The sequence below is a fragment of the Poecilia mexicana genome, unplaced genomic scaffold (assembly GCF_051168715.1).
Source record: "Poecilia mexicana isolate PSO_F unplaced genomic scaffold, ASM5116871v1 scaffold_19, whole genome shotgun sequence".
Classification (NCBI taxonomy): Eukaryota; Metazoa; Chordata; class Actinopteri; order Cyprinodontiformes; family Poeciliidae; genus Poecilia; species Poecilia mexicana.
In genome coordinates, this window is record NW_028263388.1 from 3841388 (window position 1) to 3863058 (window position 21671).

Below are 21671 nucleotides of genomic sequence, written 5' to 3' on the forward strand. Positions count from 1 at the left end.
CCAGTAGAGTTAAGGGAATGCAGGGCAGAGGCAGAGCTGCACACTGGATATAAACAGGAAAGGTTAATAAGACAGGTGAGACACTCGGGAATCCGAGAAGCAGGCTGCTGTGACTGCAGGAGAATTTGATCCCCGGATCCATTAGAAACTCAAGCACCTTCTGAGCATTGTGACTGGAATATATAAGACAACTGTCAGCAGGAACCACAGAGTTTTAACTACTGCTGTTCCTGCTGCTCCTGCTGCTGCTGCTGCTCTGGAGTTGGACTGAAGCGAACGAGTCAACAGTGGTGAGTCCCACAGCTGCACAGGAAGTTGGTCAGATGCAGCATGACATTTATTCTCAGCAGCTTCAGCTGAACTTACTTCATATCTAAAGCTTTACCTAGACTTCTTTGTCAACATGCAAATGAATTGAATTAATAACATGGTAGTTAACAGCAGAGTAGGTTAGGCTGACTGCTGATTATATAAAATCTGCTGTTAAAACTGTAAAGTTACTTAGAAATGTTTGTTTTTCAGTAAGTTGACTGCTGCTACATACATTTAACACAAATTATTGTTGATACATTTTATGCATTAGGCATCCAATAACTAGGAACCTCCATCATGGTCCAAGCCTGATTTAATGCATTATATGTGCTTCATGTGGAGGACGGATGAGCTTCCTAAAAAAAAAACCATCATGTTGTCAGAACTGAGCGACTTCATTTTTACCATTTTAAAGGTGACATACTGTTTTTTAAGTCCACATTTTACACTAAAAACATTATGTGTTTTAGTGTAAAATTTATTAGTATTTAGTTCAACCTATAACCTCTGCAAATCATTAATTGAATTTTACTGAATTTAATTTAATTTAATTCAGTTTATTTATATAGCAGTAATTCACAACAAATGTCATCTTGAGCCATTTTAAAAAGAGTAATTTCATTTTAATTATACAGACATTCCAACTAATCCTAGTTATCAAACAGTGTATTAAGTTTGGTACATTATTCAAATTAGTTTAAAAGGTTTTCTATCTGAGACTTAAAGTGTGGAAAGTTAATGAGGAAGCCCACAAAGCAAGCATAAATGCAAAAGATTTGATTACAGTTTTAAAACAGATAAAATACATATTTAAAATATATTTTTCAAAAGTATGTTCAGATGTAAACAGGTCTATGTGGATACTTTATGGGATCCTGATGTCAACCTAAATACAGCTGAGAGGTTAAAACACTGTGGTTAAAACACTGTGACACAAAATTAGATCCAGAGGAAACACATAAAGCATGACGTAGACAAAAATGAAAAAAAAAATATATATATAATGTTTTGTGTGGTCATGCTCATAATTTATTATTTTCTTTTGTATGTTACAGGACCAACATGTCACTCACCTCCATTCTTTCAGCAGAGGCCATTGAAAATGCAGTCAAGGACTGTGAAGGTACCTCGTCTTGAAAATACACCATCCTATTAAATTCAGACAATTAATAATCGTTCAGTCAGTAATTCAGCTTGATTTTCCCAACAAGATCAAAAGTCTTGTAAGATTAAATCAATAAAATAATAAATACTTCAAAATGTGATGCCTCAGTGCTATGCATATCTTAAACACACTTCCCATCATATAAGAGTTTAATCCTCTCCACACTTTGTTTTATATCAGAGTCTGAAAAGATTCATTCCGTTTGCGGCACCGGACACGTCTGTGGGCTTTTAAAAATGAAAAACAAGAACACAGCCACATGCTGGTTTAATCCTCACAACCGCGACCAACCAGGTGACTGTCAGGGTCATGACAAACTCTCTGTGTTTGCTTTACGTGTGTGCGTGTGTGTGCGTGTGTGTGTGTGCGTGCGTCTTTGAGCAGCTCCAGAATCGTTCTGCCATAAGAAGTTCTTCCAGCTGTGTGGTTTGTCCTCAAAGACACCCAAGGAGGTGCGAGACGTGTTCCAGATCCTTGACGAGGACAACAGCGGCTTCATCGAGGAATCTGAGCTCAAGTGGGTAAAAACTCACCTGGGAGACAGAGAGCTTGTTATTCCTCAGATACTGACAATCCCACTTAGTATTTACTGCAGTTTTCAGCCTTTAGGCAATGTTTAGCTATTGTATTTGTTTGGAAAATATGAATAAATTGGCTACTTTGCAGTGCAACATTTAACTCAGATTTAGGAATTGTCATGGTTTTTGGAATATTCCGAACCCACATGCAGCAGACACTCAGGAGAAAACTGAAGTTTTAAGGGTTTTATTCAGTAACGGAAAAAGGTGATTCGAGCGGGAGCGGCTTAGAGCTGCAGACAGGTCGGAAACGCCGGGGCTGGGTTCAGGGTCCAATGAGCTCCTGCTCAGGGGAAGTGAGGGAGAGGCGAGCGACTCGGTGCTAGCCGCGGTGCAGGGCCCTCCAGGCATCCAGATCCCTTTCAGCGGGCTCGACTGGGTCCGGATCTGCCCGGGTCCAGGGCGCGATCAAACCTGAGGCGAGGAGACGAGAGGTTAGAACAGGAACGTATAATAATTCGAGGCTTTTCAGATTGCTTTTCAGATGGCTTTTCAGATGGCTTTTCAGATGGCTTTTCAGATGGCTCTTAGTTACCACAAGGGTCAACACTCTGGCGTGTTGACCCTCCAGCCAAGTGTTGGCTGGAGGGTCCTCTTATAGTCCTGGAACTGATCAGATGATCTGCAGGTGTGTGCAGACACCCCCGCAAGGTGGAGCGTCAGGAGAGGGACTGAGGGGGGCCCCTGGTGGCGAGCTGGCGGTAGCACGGAGACGGAGGGCGACAACAGGAATGAAATCTGATGAACAATACATTCAGAGACCAGATTAACTCCCAGCAATAAATTAAATTAAATCCAGAATACTTTCTTCGTAAATTAAATGTTTTTGTAACTCATATTGTGCCATTTTTTTAAAGAGTTGCTGATGTTGATGGCTGAGGGCAGAAAGCATCTCCCATAGCAGTCTGTATTACTGCAGTTCAGAAGAAGCCTCTGACTGAAGCCATTCTGATGTTCTAAAACAATCTCATGAAGAGGAAACTCTGGATTGTCAGTAATTTTCTTAAAGGAGGAGAATGCTTTATTTTGATGCATTTTATTCTCTCAGTTACCATGGCGACATGTTCACTAATGGAGAGTGAAGAAAACATAAAGTGAGATATGAATGCTGTACAACTTTGAGCAAATTAAGTCAAGATTAAGTCAATAATCTTGACTTAATCTTGATTTAATCAATGTGTCAAATCCAATCTTGACATATTGGATTTGGCTCATATTAGATTTGAGCCAAATCCAATATGGCTCAAAAGCCATATTGGATTTTGAGGTCTGGGTTGAAGAGAAAACTGAGACTTTCCCAATCAAAATTCAGGCTTGGAACCATTCTGTTCATTTCTCAAACTAATTACTTGGGCTTTTCACCTTCACACACCAGGATAAGCACTCTTGTTATATTTTGTTATATAATTCAGCTGGTGTGATGAGAGCTCAGTGATGAGTGTTTCAGTGTCATGTTTTGTTGTGTGTGCGTGTGCGTGTGTGTGTGTGTGTGTTTGTAGGTTCTTCCTGCAGCGGTTCGTCCCTGGGGCACGGACCCTGAGCGATGCAGAAACCAAGAAATTTGTCTCATCAGCCGATGAGAACAGTGACGGCAGAATTGGAGCGGATGGTTGGTGTCTCATTTTTCACATCGTCCAGGTTTAAAATGACAGGAAACGCTGAGTCCATTAACTCTCCCATCATAGAACTAAAAAAAAAACACATCCAAGCAAATTTATGGCAATAAATTTGCTCGGGAAAATGTTGCCTGGTTTTCAAAATGTTTCACTTCAAATTGAGTCCCTTTCCTTTGATACGCCCAATCAGAAAGCTCTCCTTCCGTCAAGAAAACAATTCTAAATTCACAGCTGGAGTTTAAACAGAAAGGTTCAGATCAGACAAATTATAAACCTAAATCTGTTGCAGGACTGGAAATGTTGATGTTCACAGACATTCCCTCTCCAGTCTGACTGACCTTGAGCTATTTTGCAAAGAATTGGCAAACAATATCGTTTCTGGATGCACAAAGCTGGTTTTCACATTTTTGCTTGCACATAGTTTGAACTATACATTATTTTATTTACACTTTACAAAATGCATTAAGGTTTCTGGTCAATTTCTTACGAAGTTCACATATTATTCCTCATCACTGTGCATGCATTTACATGCAAGGTTAGAGGAGGAATAAGCATTTTACCCAGTTTGAAAAATAAACTGAACTTAACTGTTCAGTTTATCAAACTGTCATTGTTTGATATAGAAGAATTGTTATGTATAAATGAACAGAATTTACTTTTTTGTGAAATTTGTTGAGATGACGTACTTTGAATTGAAGCTAACTAAATTTACCTGAACTGGAAAAAAAAACAAAATGATTTTTTTTCCCACATAAACCCAAAAGCATTATGTGCATAGGACAAGTTAGACATACTAGTTTTATGTTTTCAGGCTATCAGAGGCCATGTGTATAAAAATGAAACATCATAATGTAGGTTTGCAAACTTTTCAGCAAAGAACATAATTAGATTAGAGACAAAAATTTTTGTCTTGTGGTTCATTTAATTCAGATGTTGAATGCAACATGGTTAACTCAATATGTTTCACTTTTCTCCAGAATTCCAGACAATGGTCCTGTCCTGAGGTCTACCAACAGAAAGAAGCCTCTGGCCATTCCCCGACCTCTGGAGTCCTCTGATAGGAGCGTCCATTCCCAGGAATTTCAGATGTTTTCTATTTAAATCTGTGTGTGCTCATGATTTTTAAATGACCTTACATGTCCTTTTCAAGACTCCAAGCTTCAGATTGTCTTTTCTCTTGGTCTGTTGTTTCTTGTCTATGCACATTCTGCTTGTAATAAAGAATGAAATAAATATAGATCTGAAAGCATATATGTGCATAGTCTTCATGCATTGATTTATTTTTCACACCTACCAGGTGTAGCAGTCAGAGAAAAGGCAATTTTTTATATTAAGTTTGATATTATAGACAGCTCAACACAGAGATACACTGGAACCAGGGAACACCAAAGTCATGTCTTCTAGTATCTTCTAGGTTCTTAAGCCTTTATATTCATCAGACCTTTTAGTAATTTAGTGCAAGCTATGGAATATATTTTTTCTACTGTTGTAAAATATGTCAAGGGTGAACATTTAACCAACTATTTTGGTTAAATGTCTTGATATGAAGACAGACCATATTTCTTAAATAGGTAATAAATACACAGACATACATGTGCACAAACAGTAATATTGCAATTTTTTGGAAATTATGTGTATTTTAAAGCTCCCACCTGAGGTGTACTTTTTCACTGATAAATATATACTGAGAAAAAAATAACACATCTGGAGAATGGAGAATACCCTCCTCCCCACCACCCCCTCACCAACTCCCACCCACCTGCAAGAAAATACAAGGAATCTTAAGAGCAATGAAGAACAAAGTGGTTGTGTCTCACTTGTTTGCACTTGGGTTCATGATGTCGCAAGAGATGCAGGAAACAAACTGACCAGCTAGCATTAGTTAGCAGTATGATGGAGGAGCAACATTTGAGTATTTGTGGCATCAATTCTGATGCAATTAAAATTGATTTGATTTGTAAGGGAGCCAGTCTTATGTTTCTTAGCCACAGTTTGACTTTGATGACCTTAAGTAAAAAATGGTCTCTCTAAATTCTCCCTAGGTGTGAATGTGTGTGTGCATGGTTGTGTGTCCTGTCTGTCTCTGTGTTGCCCTGCGACAGACTGGCGACCTGTCCAGGATGTATCCCACCTCTTGCCCGAAACATTCGCTGGAGATGGGCACCAGCACCTCTCCCAACTCCACTAGGGAAAAGCGTGTACAGAAAACGGATGGATGTATGGACCTTAAGCCATGAGCTGAAGTGGATGGAGAAGCTGAAGCAAACTGTAGTGATGAGAATGATCAACAGAACATGAGTTATTACTAATCTGTTTATACTCCTTCTTGAACTTTTCATTGGGATTGGTTTCTCTGTATAGTCCTTCCAAATGCTTGGCCTCTTTCGCCTTAAATAGTTGTGTGATTTCTCAGTACAAGGGCACTACAAGAAGTTTAACCCAATCATATTCTCTCTTTCTTACAGTTGAGCTTGAAAATCATCAATATGGATGCATCAACCAAATTCTTCATAGCAATATGATTTGAAATTGGGTTATTCCAGTCTGCTTTGGCCTCCTCACAAACCATATCATGAGTTTTATTGTTGCCAAACACATACATACATACATACATACATACATACATACATACATACATACATACATACATACATACATACATACATGTATGTATGTATGTATACATACATACATGTATGTATGTATGTATGTATACATACATACATACATACATGTATGTATGTATACATACATGTATACATACATGTATGTATACATATGTATGTATACATACATATGTATGTATACATACATATGTATGTATACATACATATGTATGTATGTATACATACATATGTACATACATACATATGTATGTATGTATACATACATACATACATACATACATACATGAAGTTTTTGCTGCAGACTTGCTGTAAGTCGTTCAAAATTCTCAGTTTGATTATGAAATAAATAGGAATATCAAGAACTAGATGAAAACTCGAATCAGACACCAGTCACTTACGGAAAGAAAGTTGTTTTTTGGGAGGGTTGAGGTTATCTTCATTGAATAATGTGATATCTAGCACTAACTGCAGACGATTCCAAGTGACACCAGATTTTTCAGATATATGCCTTGATCTAGATAAAACCATCACTGTTGGACAGTTCCTGACATTTTACTGCTAATACGCCGACTGGAGTCGGAACCTTTAATTCACTTGAAGTCTCTACTACCCGGACAACTAAGCCTGTAACCCTTCACTTTCTAAAGCAGGAACTGAACAATGGAAACTGCTATAATGTGAGCGACATGTCGTTTCATTAAGTTATTTCCATACTTTTCCCCTTTATTTACACAATAACTAGGTGCAGCTGGGCGTTTTGTTTGCATGCTTCGCGAGGTGAGTGTTTTTCATTGCGGTTGAGATGAGCTACAAGAACATGTTAGCCTGTTAGCCGGGGTGTGCTAGCTGTATCGGCGGCTGAGCAACAGGATTCTCGTTAAGCTCTAAACTACCTGACATCTGAATTCACCTTGTTACATTTTGATGCAACAGTAATGGTTTAAAGGACGTTAATGAATATTCTGTTTTCTTGCATATTTAGTTCTTTTTTCGTGAGATTTTGTCCCGGCTTGCAGGTTTTATTCCGTCTTGGACTTGATGACAACATTAAACAGCGAATTAACTGCTTACATGAGCAGATCAGTTCTTTTTAGGAAGCAGGACTTGAATACTTCGACATTAATAATGAGTTTTCATTCTGCGGACATGGAACTTCTGCCTTTAGAAGGGCCTTGTTATTTCTGGTTTACTTGCTCCCTCTTGAGCACATTTTGAGCACTTTTAAAGATATCTCATCACTGTTCGCGGATGATATTCAGTTCTACATTTCTTTAAGGCCTCATGAGGCAGCAGAACAGCAGCATTTCTTACACAGCTGCTTAGACTGTGTAAGATGTTTCTCGAACTAAACTAAGGTAAAACTGAACTTATTTGTGCTCCAGAAAAGGACACAACTCTAATGGAAACTCTTTGAATGTTCACCTCTTCTGCCAAGTTTTCCATCAGGAACCTTTAGGTGTATTTAGACTTATGAAATATTGCTAGGTTAAGTAGTATCATCTCTAGAACAGAACTGGAAATTGTTTGTTATGTATTTGTTTCTTCATAATGTCAATTTCTGCGAACAAAGCATCCCTGGGCCGTCTGCAGGTTGTACAGTGTGCCGCTGGAAGATTTAAGAGAAAATCACTTTTTTTCATGTCACATTGTTTCTTGTCCTGCTCCACAGGCCCCCCATCTATTCAAGCGCATCACTGTATGATCTTGGCTGTTAGCTATAGGACTTTGAATAGTAAGTTACTGGCATACATCTCAGAACGTTTCAATTTGAATGTCCCTAGGTCAGGGTTCAGCAACTTTTAACGTCCCTTGAGCCAGTCATGCTCCTTGCTAAATAAAATCAGTTAGAGCCTCAAATTAAATAAATAAATAAAACTATTCAAGCTGTACAACATGCCCTATATTGAAATAATTTTATTATGCTATTGTGTTAAAACTCAATAGCAACCTCATGTCTAAATAAACTCGCATAGATAAAGATCTTTGTTGCAGCCAGTCATCCTGTTGCATATGTATTAGAGACAACTCTTGTTTCTCTATCAGTTGTGGTCGTAGTTAAGAAGAGTGATTGTGAAGGGGCCCAGGGGCCACATGTGACTCTGGAGCCACAGATTGCAGATAAGGTCATGTGAGCACAGTCTCTGCCAGGGAGCAGGATCCCCAGAACTCTGAAGCCCTCTACCCTTTGGGGTCGGTGGATTCTGTTGAGCTTTTTGAAAACGCAACTAAAAACTCAATATACTTACAGGACTTTTGATGTTTACTGTTTAGTTGATGTCTGAGTGATCTGGCTGAAAAAGTGATGTAAATGTACTTGATGATTTTACCATCTTTAAGTAAAGATGCAAGTTATATTATAAACATTCCTCCTTCTTGTGCCAGTCCCAAAATCACTCATGGGAAAACATCAAATAAAGGTTAATGCTAGTTAATGTTGTCATGGGTCAACAAAGATGTGTAAAATTAAGATCACTTTTATCAGTCATCACATTTTGAGTGATGATTGAAAAAAAATACAATATTTGTAAATCCCTCAGTAGCCCTCCAACCCATTCAATAAATGAAAATATATAGATTAGATTACAGATTTATGTTATCAAGTTAATTGATGTTTCTGCTAACAGCTAATGAAAACATGACATTAAAAATTAGAATATTACATCAGACCAATAAAAACTATTTTTAAAAGCCGAAATATGGACTTAATGAAAAGTATGTTTAATAACTGCTTAAAGGTTGTTATTTACAAAAGGTACTGTTGATCTGATAAAAGGACTTGAATATTATATATATATATATATATATATATATATATATATATAGAGAGAGAGAGAGAGAGAGAGAGAATATGACTACTCTTCCTGCAGGCACACGGCATGGTAACAGGACTGTCACCTGAGAAAAGGAAACCATAACCCAAGTTTCACTAATGCTAATGATTAGGTAAGAAAGATTCAGTGATGGTATTGGGTCAGACTGGATGAAACTGAAGGTTTCCATGTCCAAACTCTTTGTCTTTGTCCTTTCCCAGTCCTAAAATGGCCTCAGGAGCACAAGACAAACAGTACACACCATCCCTTCTCAGCTTTTTCATTTATAACCCTACGTTTGGACCGCGGGAAGGAGAGGTGAGAGGGGGCTTTCAGTGGAGGACATCTCTTTGGCTTCTCTGCAAAACCTTGTTCTGGACTATGTTTCTCATATCACATTTTTTCCTTTCAGGAAGAGAAAAAGATTTTGTTTTATCACCCCAGTGAGATTGAGAAGAATGAGAAAATCAGAAATGTGGGCCTTTGTGAAGCCATTGTTCAATTCACCAGGTACAACACATCAACACTTGATTTCATGATGCCTCTGCAAAAACAATATTCAGGTCTTTTGTCACTAAAACCTCCAACTTCTAAGTAATTCAATGATTTAATGTGATGCACCAAGATGAAGCTGTACATAGTTGTGAAATGGAAATGGAATAGTTGTGAAAATCAGACACTGGGTTGTGTATTTGTATTCACCTCCCGTGAGTTAAAGGGGCATTATTATGTAAAATGTACTTTATTGAGCTTTATCTCATGTTATTCCCTCACCATAAACTTACATTAACTCTTGCTTTGAAAAATCAACAAAGCAACAGTTAATGTAAGTTCAACTTACATTAACTGTAATGTAAGTTACAGTACTGCTATACTGTTGCATGTTTGAGAAATCCTTTAATCTCCCGTGGCAACCATTCAGCTATGTAAAACACCTGGGTGGGCCTAGCAATGACTAGGCACCACTTAGAATTAAAATGAATATTTTAATTATAAAATATTACGTTGATTATCCCACCCAGCTGGACTTTCCAAGCTACCGAGCTTCTGTCTCACAGAGCATCCCCCAGCCACTCAGCTCCTTCAGACTAGCCAGCAGTAATTAGCTAACACCTAGTAGAACTGCGTATCAGCAGAGCTCATTATAAGAGCTACTCCTTAGTGTAACGCTAATAAAGTCGCTGTCAAAGGGTTAGTGGAGGAGCCATGTTGTGATGACTTCTTGAAGGCAGAGTTTCAGAAAGAGCAGGAGCTTTTAAAGAGACAGAAGACCACTTTCTAGGGGTTAAATTACAAAGTCAAATTTCTTTTAAGTCATATTTGACATATACATTATTTTTAACTGAAGCTAACATAATTACTTGATTGTGCTATAAAATGGTACCATGTTCCTGGAAAACGCATGACACTGCCCCTTTAAGACTTTGTACTCATTTTACTGCAGTTGCAGCCACAACGCTGCATGTTTGTAGGTACTTTGTGAAAAAACAAAAAGCTGGAGGGAATAGGGAAATATCCTTTAACATTTTAATCAATGTCTAATCAAAAAACCCACAATGGATCAGTTAGTTATCTTTTTTAATGCATCCTCTTTTTCACTTCTCTGTTCCAGGACTTTCTGTCCAACAAAACCAGCAAAATCCCTTCACACACAGAAGAATCGGCAGTTTTTCTTTGAGCCAGAGGAAAATTTCTGGATCGTCATGGTATACATCATCTACAGATTTCCTCGATTCCTCTGGACTTATTTTGATATTTAGTCAGAGTAACTTTTTTTGTTGTTTTTCTTGTGGTTTTGTTCCGCAGGTAGTTCGAAACCCAATGATTGAGAAACCGAACAAAGATGGCAAACCTCCCACAATAGAGTATCAAGAAGAAGAACTACTTGTGAGTTAATAAGGAATACCTGTAGAGAATAATACTGCAGTTTGCCTTCTTAGGGGTTTTTAACAAAAAATGTAAAACTTCCCATCTTATTGATTTTATTTAAGAGAAAAATTATAAATCATTCACTTCCTTCTAAACTATTATGTTGATTATCACAGTCATTAAATGTTATGTCTAAGGTTTAATTATTATATAGAATTAAATCTACAGACTACAGCAGAAATCTGTTAAAAATGTTAAAGGGTTAATAGAGGAGCCATGTTGTGATGACTTCCTGAAGGCGGAGTTTCAGAAAGAGCAGGAGTTTTCTCATTTCAATGTAATGCTATTGTTAGCTATTGACAAGCAGGTCAGGTTTTTGTGGAAACAGTATACATTTACCAAGGTTTAGCTTGAATTCAGAGATTTCTAAAATGCATCAATATTACAGCATATTCAGATTTATAAATATCTTCCTTCAACCAAGCAGTTTGGTTCTGATAGGAATTCAGACGGGCATCCCTTAAAAGATAAGGAAGAAATGTAAAAGGAATGTCAGTTTTTAAAAAAAGTAAGTCTTATTGTACTTTTTCTATATTTAAAAAACAACATGTTGAAAATAATTCATATCGTTCTTAATAATCAATGAATTGTTAGCAGTGAGCTCCAGCTCTTTGGAGTTGGAGGGCCTCCTAACCATCACTCTAATTCACAGATTGCTAGATTCAGTTCAGGGCTCTGGCTGGGCCACTCCAGAACATTAACATTACTACTATTAAGAGAGGAAAAATTCTAAAACTTAACACTTTTTAAAACCTTTTGACTCGTTATATCCTCTCTTATGCCCGGATTCAGAAAATGCTATGTGCAAAGACTGAGATCACAAAGAGATAACAGTGTCACAATAATCAGCATTTATTCAAGACAGATGCATACTATCACCAGAAAAGCACATCACAAAACATCAGAAAACTCAGAGCACAAACACATGAATTTACATGAGAGAGGGAAAAGACAAAAGATGGAAACAACAAACAAAAAGCAAATACGTCTTTGGAGAAATTGCAAAGATCCAAATCTGATTTGTTACTCCTGTGTACAAACTTTTATAGTAAAGGCGTATTCTTGTCTTCAATATATTCAAATAAGGCGTATCTTTGCTCATCCAACCAGGAGCTGTCTCAGACCCTCTTAAAAGTTAGAAACTCCCTGCAATTTGTTTTCAAGATCAAACACCAGTTGTCATCTTTATCTAAGCAAAGTGGAAGCAGAGCTTCTCCTCTACTGGCCTGAACTCATGCTGTTTTATGGCTTTTCACAGATTAGTGTGGAAGCTGGAACTTCTCCTGATTGTTTCCCACATGGGGAGTTCAAAAGATCTTAGCAAACAATCTGCTGTAACTACAGCTAACATAAAGGTAAATAGGACAGAAGTAGTTATTAATCTGAAAACTATAATTAGGCTATTTCAATCAAGACATGTTGCTAAGTTTTAAAACTAGCATATTTTAAATTTATTTTCTTAACACTACCAGTCAGAAAAATAATATGAATAAGTTTAGTCTCAACTGGAGCTGCTATGAAGTTTAATGTGGAACATGTTTGACAATACTGAAGCTGCTGTTGGTTTAAAACCACTGGAGTCACATGACAAAGATAAAAACATGAACTTCTGGTGGTTTATTTATTTTTTCCAATTTACCACCTTGTTCTCTTTTTAAAGGATACGGTTTACGGTGCGGTGGTCCGGCAGTGCTACAGTATGTACAAGGTGAGAGTTTTACACCGCCTGGTTCCAGTAAAAACAATGTTTCTTAAAATTGTAGTTTTAATCATTTTATTATTTCTCTGGTTCTGCAGCTGTTTAACGGGACTTTCGGTCGGGCGATGGAATCCGGCGGAGTGGAGCTGCTCATCCAGAAGCTTGAGAAGTTCTTCTACAGGGTAAATGTTGCCGACGTCTGTCCAGCTGGCCGCTGTTACTAGGTGTCTTTTTGTTTGGCCTTGTTTTGGATGGTACATATTGTCTTTGTCAAACTAAGTCCGGCATTGCTTCTTTTTTCAAGTCACCAGAGCCTGACGGTGTTTCCATAAGCATCTGCGTCTCAGTTCCAGAGACTTCGTCTGTGTGTGTGTGTGTGTGTGTGTGTGTGTGTGTGTGTGTGTGTGTGTGTGTGTGTGTGTGTGTGTGTGTATAAACAGCAGGACGCTGTTTGGAGTTGCGGTTCATTTCTCAGCCCTTAGCAACCTTCCTTGACTGTGTTCACTTCTCAGCATCAACATAATTGCCTAAGCCTGTTACATTGACCAATTAATCAATTAATTGCATGATAAATTTAAATAAGATAATTAATTCTCACTCTTTTTAATATGTTTGTTCTTTCTTTCCACTTCATTGTTTTTGGTCTTTTTTTTTTGGTTATTTAAATTTTCTGCAAGTTCCTGTGTTAAATGTTCTTTACAAAGTTGGAGCTTATCTATCATTTAGATGGTGAACTTGCATTTGTTTATTGCCATAATTTCTGGGACAATTTATTGTCCAGCTATATTTGTCATGCTGACAGGCCTACTCTTGCCTTAACCAACTCTGTATAAAAGTTTAAAAAATTCATTTTTAATTAGGGGAGACCTTAAATTGATCCAGGCTTCCCTCTCCACCGTGTAACCTAAACACAGAGAGAAAGTAGACGCTGCGGTGTTCTGTATCTGAGCTTGAATGTCAGCTGAACATCTTATCCCTTCTCTGATGCAGGAGCTTCTGCATCACATCGGTCAAGAACTTCTCAGTCTGCTCTTTTTCTTGCGTTGTAAACTAATCTTTTTTTTTTTTTTTGTCTTTTCTCGGCGCTGTCCAGTATCTGCAGACGCTCCATCTGCAGTCCTGTGACCTGCTGGATGTTTTTGGAGGCATCAGCTTCTTCCCCCTGGACAAGATGACCTACCTGAAGATCCAGTCCTTTGTCAACAGAGTGGAGGAGAGCCTGAGCCTCATCAAATACACAGCCTTCCTCTACAATGACCAGCTTATCTGGTACAAACTGTCAAAACTTTACACGCTCATCCAGCTAATCCGCTCTTTACCAGAATCGCCAACTCCCACTGCCTTAAAACAACCCTGCATGTCTGCAGCCACTTCCAACGGCAGAATCCCACGGTTAAGTCATAAAAACATGCTGAATAAACAGAGGTGGTGCTGAACAAGAAGTCTAATCTTCTTTATGGATTGCATGCGACCTGACAGGTCACACAATGTCAGCCTGCTAGATCAGTAGGTAAATACATGGATGTTAACTAACGGTGATTCACAGTAAACAGTCTACAGACAGGAGGGGGTTTATTTAGTTAGCAGACAAATACTCTGTCTACTCATAGTGTCCATTTCACGCCTCAGCTTCTGTTACAAGAAAAAAATATTTTTTAAAGGGTTTAAAAGTGATTTTTGTTGTTGTTGTCATGGTTGTGTGTGCAGGAGTGGTCTGGAGCAGGACGACATGAGGATCCTCTACAAGTATCTGACCACGTCGTTGTTTCCCAGGCACTCAGAGCCCGAGGTACATGGAGGTGAACCCTGGGCACAAGGCCTTGCAAATGTCTTCATACCTACTGGACGTTTTCACATTTTAGTGTTAACATGACACACTTCAAAATCACCAAGAAGAGAAGTGTCCTGATGTTAAGGACATTGAAGCCAAGTACAAGACAGTCAGCTCAGTTCAGTTCATTTCCACAGCACCAATTCACTAAAGATGCCGTCTCAAGGCACTTTATGAAGAAAGTCATTTCAGTTCTATCACACATGCATTCAAATTAATCCTACACTGTGAAAACACTAAATCTTACTAAGTAATTCTGGTCTAATTTCTAGAGCAAATATCTTAGTACATTTGAAATGGAAAAAATGTCTTTTTATAAATAAAATAGTCTGACAATAGATTAAACACATTTTCATCAATAATAAGGAATTACTTAAATTTCTATATCCTGCTGAAAATTTAGTTGCAAGTTAGTTTTGTCTTATTTCAAGTGTACTAAGATATTTTCTCTAGATATTAGACCAAAATTACTAGGTAAGATTTTGTGTTTTTGCTGTGAGTTTTCAATTAAGCTCAGTTTATTATTCAAATTAGTTTACAAAGTTTTCTATTTAAGAGAAACCAAGGAGATTGGATTGAGTCATTAACTTGCAGCATGCACTCCTGGATGAACATGTAGCGACAGGAGATGATCTCTTGTATTGTGTCGTTGACTTTTCAGCAACCCCTCATACTGAGCATGCATGTAGCGACAGTGGAGAGGAAAAACTGCTTTTTAACAGGAAGAAACTTCCAGCAGAACCAGAACCTGGCTCAGTGTGATCGCAGACACACAGAAAAGAAACAGATGAGCTGATATATAGATGTTTGTTTTGTGCTAATAACAGCAGGAGATGGAGAAGGTTTAGGTGAAGGCAGCGTTATGTCAGCTGATTCCCTCGTCCAGGAAGGAACCACAATCAACAGAACACCACACCAGGTGTAGCTTCAATGGAGAGAAAAATAACTGAGAGAACACAAAAAGTTGACAGTGAAATGACAGCAAATTATCCAAACTGGAGAGTAGTAGAAGAAGAAAGTAGCAAAGTGAGAAGAGAAGACTTGAAACTGGGACAAAGGTTCACCTAAAGTAGATACAGCCAAAGATACAGCTAGAGTTGCACTGGAATGCTAAAGATCAAAGCATATTCAAAGTCTGGACCTAAAAAAATTACAACTTTTTGTTACTCATTTCCAGACGTTTGAAGGTATGAAAAACTCCACGTCACCTCAGTAGAGCAAATCAGAATTCATATAAAATGAATTTATGAGGATTATTTCACAGGACGTTTCAATCCTGCATCAAGATCTTGCGCATTTAACAGTTTTTTTCATGTTCTCTACAATAACATGACTTTGTTAATGTATTGTACTTTTTAAAACTGAACGTTTTTGTGTTTTTCCTGTTTCCTGCTGCAGTTGGCTGGCAGAGACTCTCCTCTGAGGCCTGAAGTCACAGGAAATCTGTTGCATTATGGGAGGTAATTCCATCTTCTCTTTAATCCTGTCCTCTGTAAGAAAAAACATTTGAATTTATCTACTGCTGTGTTCCCCGTGCATCACGGCATGCACTGGATGTGCTAATTGAATTTTTGCATCATGTTTTTCAGCAGTCTGTTTGATGCTGCTGTATAGGCAGGTTTGGACAGAGGATGGGTGGATTATGCTACTGTACTAAAATATGGCATTATTCAAAACCTATTTACACATCTTTACCTCACTTGTTGATGTTACGGCTGCAGACTCCTGCTTTGGGCTCTGGACTATGAATGTTGAATATTTCATCATTTCAAAACCACTACATGTATTGTGTAACTTTTAACTCATGTAAAACTCCAGACCACCCAACAGTCCTCGCTCCCCTGTCTCCACTTGTCCTCAGGTTCTTGACAGGACCTGCTAACCTCAAAGATCCAGAGGCCAAATTCCGATTCCCCAAAATATTTGTGAGTGCAGAAGACGGCTATGAGGAGCTGCATCTGATCGTTTATAAGGTGTGTGTGGAATCAAACCTGACTCTGCTCTGTTTTTTGCTGTTGATCCATTCATATCCTCGCTCATATTATAAATGTATCAGTGACCAGGTCATTCATTATCAGGATGATTTTCTAACCTAATCTGTAATGGAGGGGATTTTGGTTCTTGTTTATCATGGTAGCTGTAGGATTAAATCTCTTCCTTCTCTATGGATGGATTTTTCTGGATTACATGGCTCAATTTTAAAATGAAGTACTTCCAGCAATGCTTATCATCCGATTAGTGTGAATTTTCAACCTTTTTGACCTAGATTCTGCATGAAACCTGCACTGATTTCCTTTTTTATTTCCATTGCAGGCGATGAGCGCAGCTGCTTGTTTTATGATCAGTGGTAAATTAAAGTCTACATTATTTATTTTAATGGATTCATGCTGTCTTCTTCCTCATATTGAGCTGACATAAGACATTTTATCCTGTTTCGACTGAATTTCTTCTGTCCACCATCTTTTCCCAGCCAACGTGGAGCTGACCAGGGAGTTCTGTGAGCAGCTGGACGGCTTGGTGGGCCCCCAGCTGACTCTGCTGGCATCAGATATATGTGAACAGTTCACAATAAACCGCAGGATATCTGGGTCAGTGCCTGCTTCTCTCTTTCTCCACTGTACAAAGATAGTTTTATTTAGTTTTCCTCCTCTTCTCAGCGGTATTTTTGACTCATAGCATGAATAACAATAGTCATGCAACTTATCATAAAGTGTCTTAGAAGCGTCAGTGTGACGTATGAACTGTGTCCAGTAATCGCATTGACTTAAAACTGGCCTTTTTCTTTTTGGGTCCTCAGTCGAATGTTTACATACTTACTGAAGACTTATGTTCACTTTGAGCTATTAAAGACACATTTAACATTTTTCACTGTTGAATACAATAAATTATTGTAATAATAGTAGCAAGCAAGAAAAGCGATTGTTTATTGCAGATATTCTGTGATCCACATCTGGTCTAAATCATGCAAACTGTCCCACTAATGTTGGCATAGAATTCACTTGGCAAGATGCAGACAAACAACACTCTTTATAGCAGTAGGTCATTGTAAACGGCATCATGGAGGAGTATTGATGTGATGACACGCTGAAGGCAGTGTCGGAAAGAACAGGAGCTTCTTAAAGAGACAGAGGCACAATTTTAAGGCATCAAATTACAAAATCAGTTTTCTTTTAAGTTATGTTTAATATGTACAACACTTTTATAACAACTTTTATAACCAACCCGGTAACACTTTATTTGAAGGGGGTTGAATAAGACTGTCATGACACTGTCATAAACATGAATAAGCCTTCATGAATATTTATGACTGTTGTCATAAAACGTCATTCGGTAAATTATGACACTTTTAATACAAAGTTGACATTATTCAAAATGTCTTTGTTATGACAACTTGACATTAATCAAGAAATCATTACTGATAAATTTGTTATAAAAGTATTACTGATTGCACTTTAAAAATGAGGTAACTTTATGTTATTAAAGGTAAAGTTTAAACAGTAATGATTTATTGGTTAATGTCAAGTTATCATAACAAAGACATTTTGAATAATGTCAACTTTGTATTAAAAGTGTCATAATTTACCGAATGACGCTTTATGACAACAGTCATAAATATTCATGAAGGCTTATTCATGTTCATGACAGGTGTTATGACATGTTTATGACAGTGTCATGACAGTCTTATTCAACCCCCTTCAAATAAAGTGTTACCACCCACACACACACACACACACACACACACACACACACACACACACACACACACACACACACACACACACACACACACAGCTTTCATAAACACTTAGCAGCTTTTACTTTTTTCTTCCTCAAACTGGCCAGTTAGGTGATTATTTTGTACTATTGCCTCTGTAGCCTATTAGCAAAAATAAAAAAAGACTCCATCAGGGCAGGAGAAATGTTTTTGTGGAATAATTAAATAGAGTTGGCATGCTGCTTTAACTTGAATGCTGTTGCTAAATCGAGGGCTTTGTGATTCCAGTTCTGAATATCACCTGTCATCATGTGTTAACTCTGCCTGGCTGGCAGACACAGACAGAACTCTAACATTACTGCAGCTCATCATGGAAGCTCTTAAAGGGTAACTCAAGCAAGGCAGCACTAAGGACTGGCATCCCGGTCCATGTGTCTTTGACCCCATCAGTTAGCTCCAGATCCGTAATCTTAGACCGGCCCTGGCAATTCGATGGGCTCCTCGTAATCAACTTAGTAAAGAATGTGCTGAATAAATAATAAGGTTCCAAATTCCTCAGCTATCATTCACATCTCCATCCTGAATTTGGGCTCCTGCTGCCTTCCACTCAGCAATCCACTTCCTGTTGGAATGAAACAAATTGATCCCAGTTTCAGAGGAATGACAAACTGCTGCTAAAACTCACGTTCAGCTGTTTTGGTTCATCCTGTCCTGTTTGTGTGTCTCCCATATTGTTGCTGTAGGCCAGAGAAGGAACCCCAGTTCAAGTTTATCTACTTTAACCACATGAACCTGGCGGAGAAGAGCACCATTCACATGAGGAAAACCGCCAGTGTGTGTCTGACCTCTGTCCACCCTGACCTCATGAAGATCCTGGGAGACATCAACTGTGACTTTGCAAGGTACAGCAGCAGATCCTGGAGTTTTATTAAACAAATATTCAGGGTGGTGTTTTATTTCCCAGTGGCATGTTGCCAATCTGCTCTGTCCTGAAAGCATCGAATAGATACAAGTTTCAGTTGGAGAAACTCAACCTTTTAATGCTCTGTGCTCGTAAGAGAACACCACAAAGAGCCACATCATTCTGAGAGATTTTTCATGTTGAAGATTCTATGTTGTGTGTTTTTACAAGTTTTCCAAAATTACTGATAAAATGGCTATAATTTTTATGGTAGAGTTTGTTTTTAAACAAACTCTACCATAAAAGCAGACATTCCACAAACCACATTCCACAAACAATTGCAGTGTACTTTACAGAAATGGGATCAATTCCTTGTTCTGTATTTTGAGCTGCAGGGTAAAAATGCTCATTGCATAAACAATGAAACCATATGTTTACATACACTGAATAAAAAGACACAAACACATTTTTTTCTCACTGTTTGAAGTTAAAGTCGACCAATTTCTTGCTTTAGGTTTGTTAGAATTACCAAAATTATTTCTACTTGCAAAATGCCAGAAAACCTGGTGATGAATGATTTCTTTTCTTATAACTTTCCTCAAATTCAAGTTTACATACATTTGGTCAGTATCAAGGGTAACTATGTAAATATCTGGTTTGAAATGTATGGAAAATTATGTTGAAGGAGGACAAAACCTACTTTTCTCGCACAGCGAGTTGTATGGAGGGGTTGTGAGCTTTTGTGTTGCCATTCGCAAAAAAAGTTGTTTTGTTTTTTGGAAATATATCAAGACGTTACATTTCAAGTTTTATTAAAAAATTAAAGAATAGCATAAATGTACAAAACCATTCAGCAGGACTTTGCTAAGGTCACCAAAATGGCCGAAGCTGCAGTTCTCCTCGTTGCCATCTTCTTAAAAAAAGAGATTGTTCTTCCATGCTTGAAGCTAAACTGTCTCGTCCAACTCCGCTGTCCCTGAAGGCGGTCTAAGGCAAGACTTTAGTTACTTCCATTTCTCTTGAGTAGAGCGAACATGAGCTGACTGACCGAACTAAGACCCTCCTCCTGGCTCTCATCGGTTATTTCTGACTGCTGTATTTCTGCGGATGGCTGTAAAGTCACAGGGAGACAGATAATCTGTCTCATGTTATTCAGTTATGACACGTTGACAATGTTAACAAATATGTAAAAAACATATTGCTAATGCAAGTTACATACTGCAGCTTTAAGCCTCAAAAAATCTATTTGTATACAAAGTACAATAAACATTACTGCATGTACTTCCTCATGCTGATTTCTACCAATCTGCTCCCAAGGGTTGATGAAGATGAGGAAATCATAGTAAAAGCTATGACGGACTACTGGGTCGTCGGCAAGAAGTCAGACCAGAGAGAGCTCTATGTGATCCTAAATCAAAAGAACGCCAATCTGATTGAAGTAAACGGTGCGTCCTTCAACAGGAAGTGCAGTTGTGTATTCTAACCAGAACATGCTGTCATGTTTTCAACCTTATCCATTTTCATTTTTGATTTCCAGAGGAAGTGAAGAGGCTTTGTGCGACGCAATTCAACAACATTTTCTTCTTGGACTGAGCAAACAAGATGGCGACTGATCACACTAAAACTGTCAGGGTTTCAGCGGCAGCATTAACGTAATGCAATAATTGCATTGTAAAATAAACAATATTGTTGAAAAGCTTTCTCACCAAGTTTTTTTTATTTAATAGACTAAAATTGTAATTTTATCTTGTAATTACTTGTAAAAAAAATAATATAGATTTTACTTTACATGTACTGCATCTCATTTTCTCTGTACATATTTGTTTGATTTTATCATCTGTTTTAAGTTCCCCCTTATATATTTGTGGATATTTTTATTGAGATCATGATGAAATTGTCTCATTTTAATTTAAAAACTGACATGTACTGATGTGTTCATTCCAGTTTTATTTGGTGATCAGTTATGGTTTCAAGATGTCATCATGTCAGAACTTGTTAGGGTTTGTATACAACTGCACTAACTTGAAATAATAAATGAAGTCATTTTCCTAAATGTATAAACTGCATTTTACTCTTAGCTTTAAATCACAAGTAAAGGCAATGAAACATGCATCTGTGGGTCACTATTAACAACATTAAGTTTAAACAGGGATTTCCTGGACACAGTAGATTACTGTAGAAAGAAATTGTGGCTTAAACACAGCAGCTTGATTTTTATACTTGTGATGTCAGCAAAAATACAAAGCTGAATCAGCTGTTTTGTTCTATTTCAGTGGGCTTTTTAAACACTTTGTATTTTGTGAAATACTTAAGTGAAAATATTTTTTATTAGCCAGATATTTTGGTGTCACTGTACAGTGGGGACAATATGCCCCAATGAATAGTATATCTAACTGGAATTAACTGGAAACAAATAAGCAGTTATATTTTGATATGGTAAAGTTGTACCTAAAATATAGAAAACACTCAATCCGAGGACCTATACTTT

At 37.8% G+C, this 21671-nt stretch overlaps 2 protein-coding genes across 2 annotated transcripts; both read left to right on the top strand.

The window, feature by feature from the left end:
- On the top strand, positions 1-4922 carry pvalb9 (parvalbumin 9). Its single transcript, XM_014966899.2, has 5 exons — positions 1-290; positions 1368-1435; positions 1862-1994; positions 3555-3664; positions 4649-4922. The coding sequence occupies exons 2-5, from the start codon at positions 1375-1377 to the stop codon at positions 4672-4674; spliced, it is 330 nt and encodes a 109-aa protein (XP_014822385.1). The 5' UTR covers positions 1-290; positions 1368-1374; the 3' UTR covers positions 4675-4922.
- A 1985-nt stretch (positions 4923-6907) lies between these two features.
- On the top strand, positions 6908-21244 carry ccz1 (CCZ1 vacuolar protein trafficking and biogenesis associated). Its single transcript, XM_014966895.2, has 17 exons — positions 6908-7075; positions 9166-9241; positions 9330-9426; positions 9521-9618; positions 10721-10814; positions 10915-10995; positions 12698-12745; positions 12835-12918; positions 13830-14005; positions 14444-14525; positions 15966-16027; positions 16429-16540; positions 16881-16914; positions 17038-17155; positions 19026-19184; positions 20501-20628; positions 20721-21244. Exons 2-17 carry the CDS (start codon positions 9228-9230, stop codon positions 20774-20776), a joined length of 1443 nt encoding a protein of 480 aa, XP_014822381.1. The 5' UTR covers positions 6908-7075; positions 9166-9227; the 3' UTR covers positions 20777-21244.
- The last annotated feature ends 427 nt before the right edge of the window (positions 21245-21671 follow it).

Coding starts and splice junctions, on each gene's coding strand:
- pvalb9 (XM_014966899.2), top strand. CDS start 1,375: ATGTCACTCACCTCCATTCTTTCAGCAGAGGCCATTGAAAATGCAGTC. Junction 1,995..3,554: donor ATCGAGGAATCTGAGCTCAA/GTGGGTAAAAAC, acceptor GTGTGTTTGTAG/GTTCTTCCTGCAGCGGTTCG. Junction 3,665..4,648: donor CGGCAGAATTGGAGCGGATG/GTTGGTGTCTCA, acceptor ACTTTTCTCCAG/AATTCCAGACAATGGTCCTG.
- ccz1 (XM_014966895.2), top strand. Junction 10,815..10,914: donor AAAATTTCTGGATCGTCATG/GTATACATCATC, acceptor TTTGTTCCGCAG/GTAGTTCGAAACCCAATGAT. Junction 17,156..19,025: donor ATAAACCGCAGGATATCTGG/GTCAGTGCCTGC, acceptor TTGTTGCTGTAG/GCCAGAGAAGGAACCCCAGT.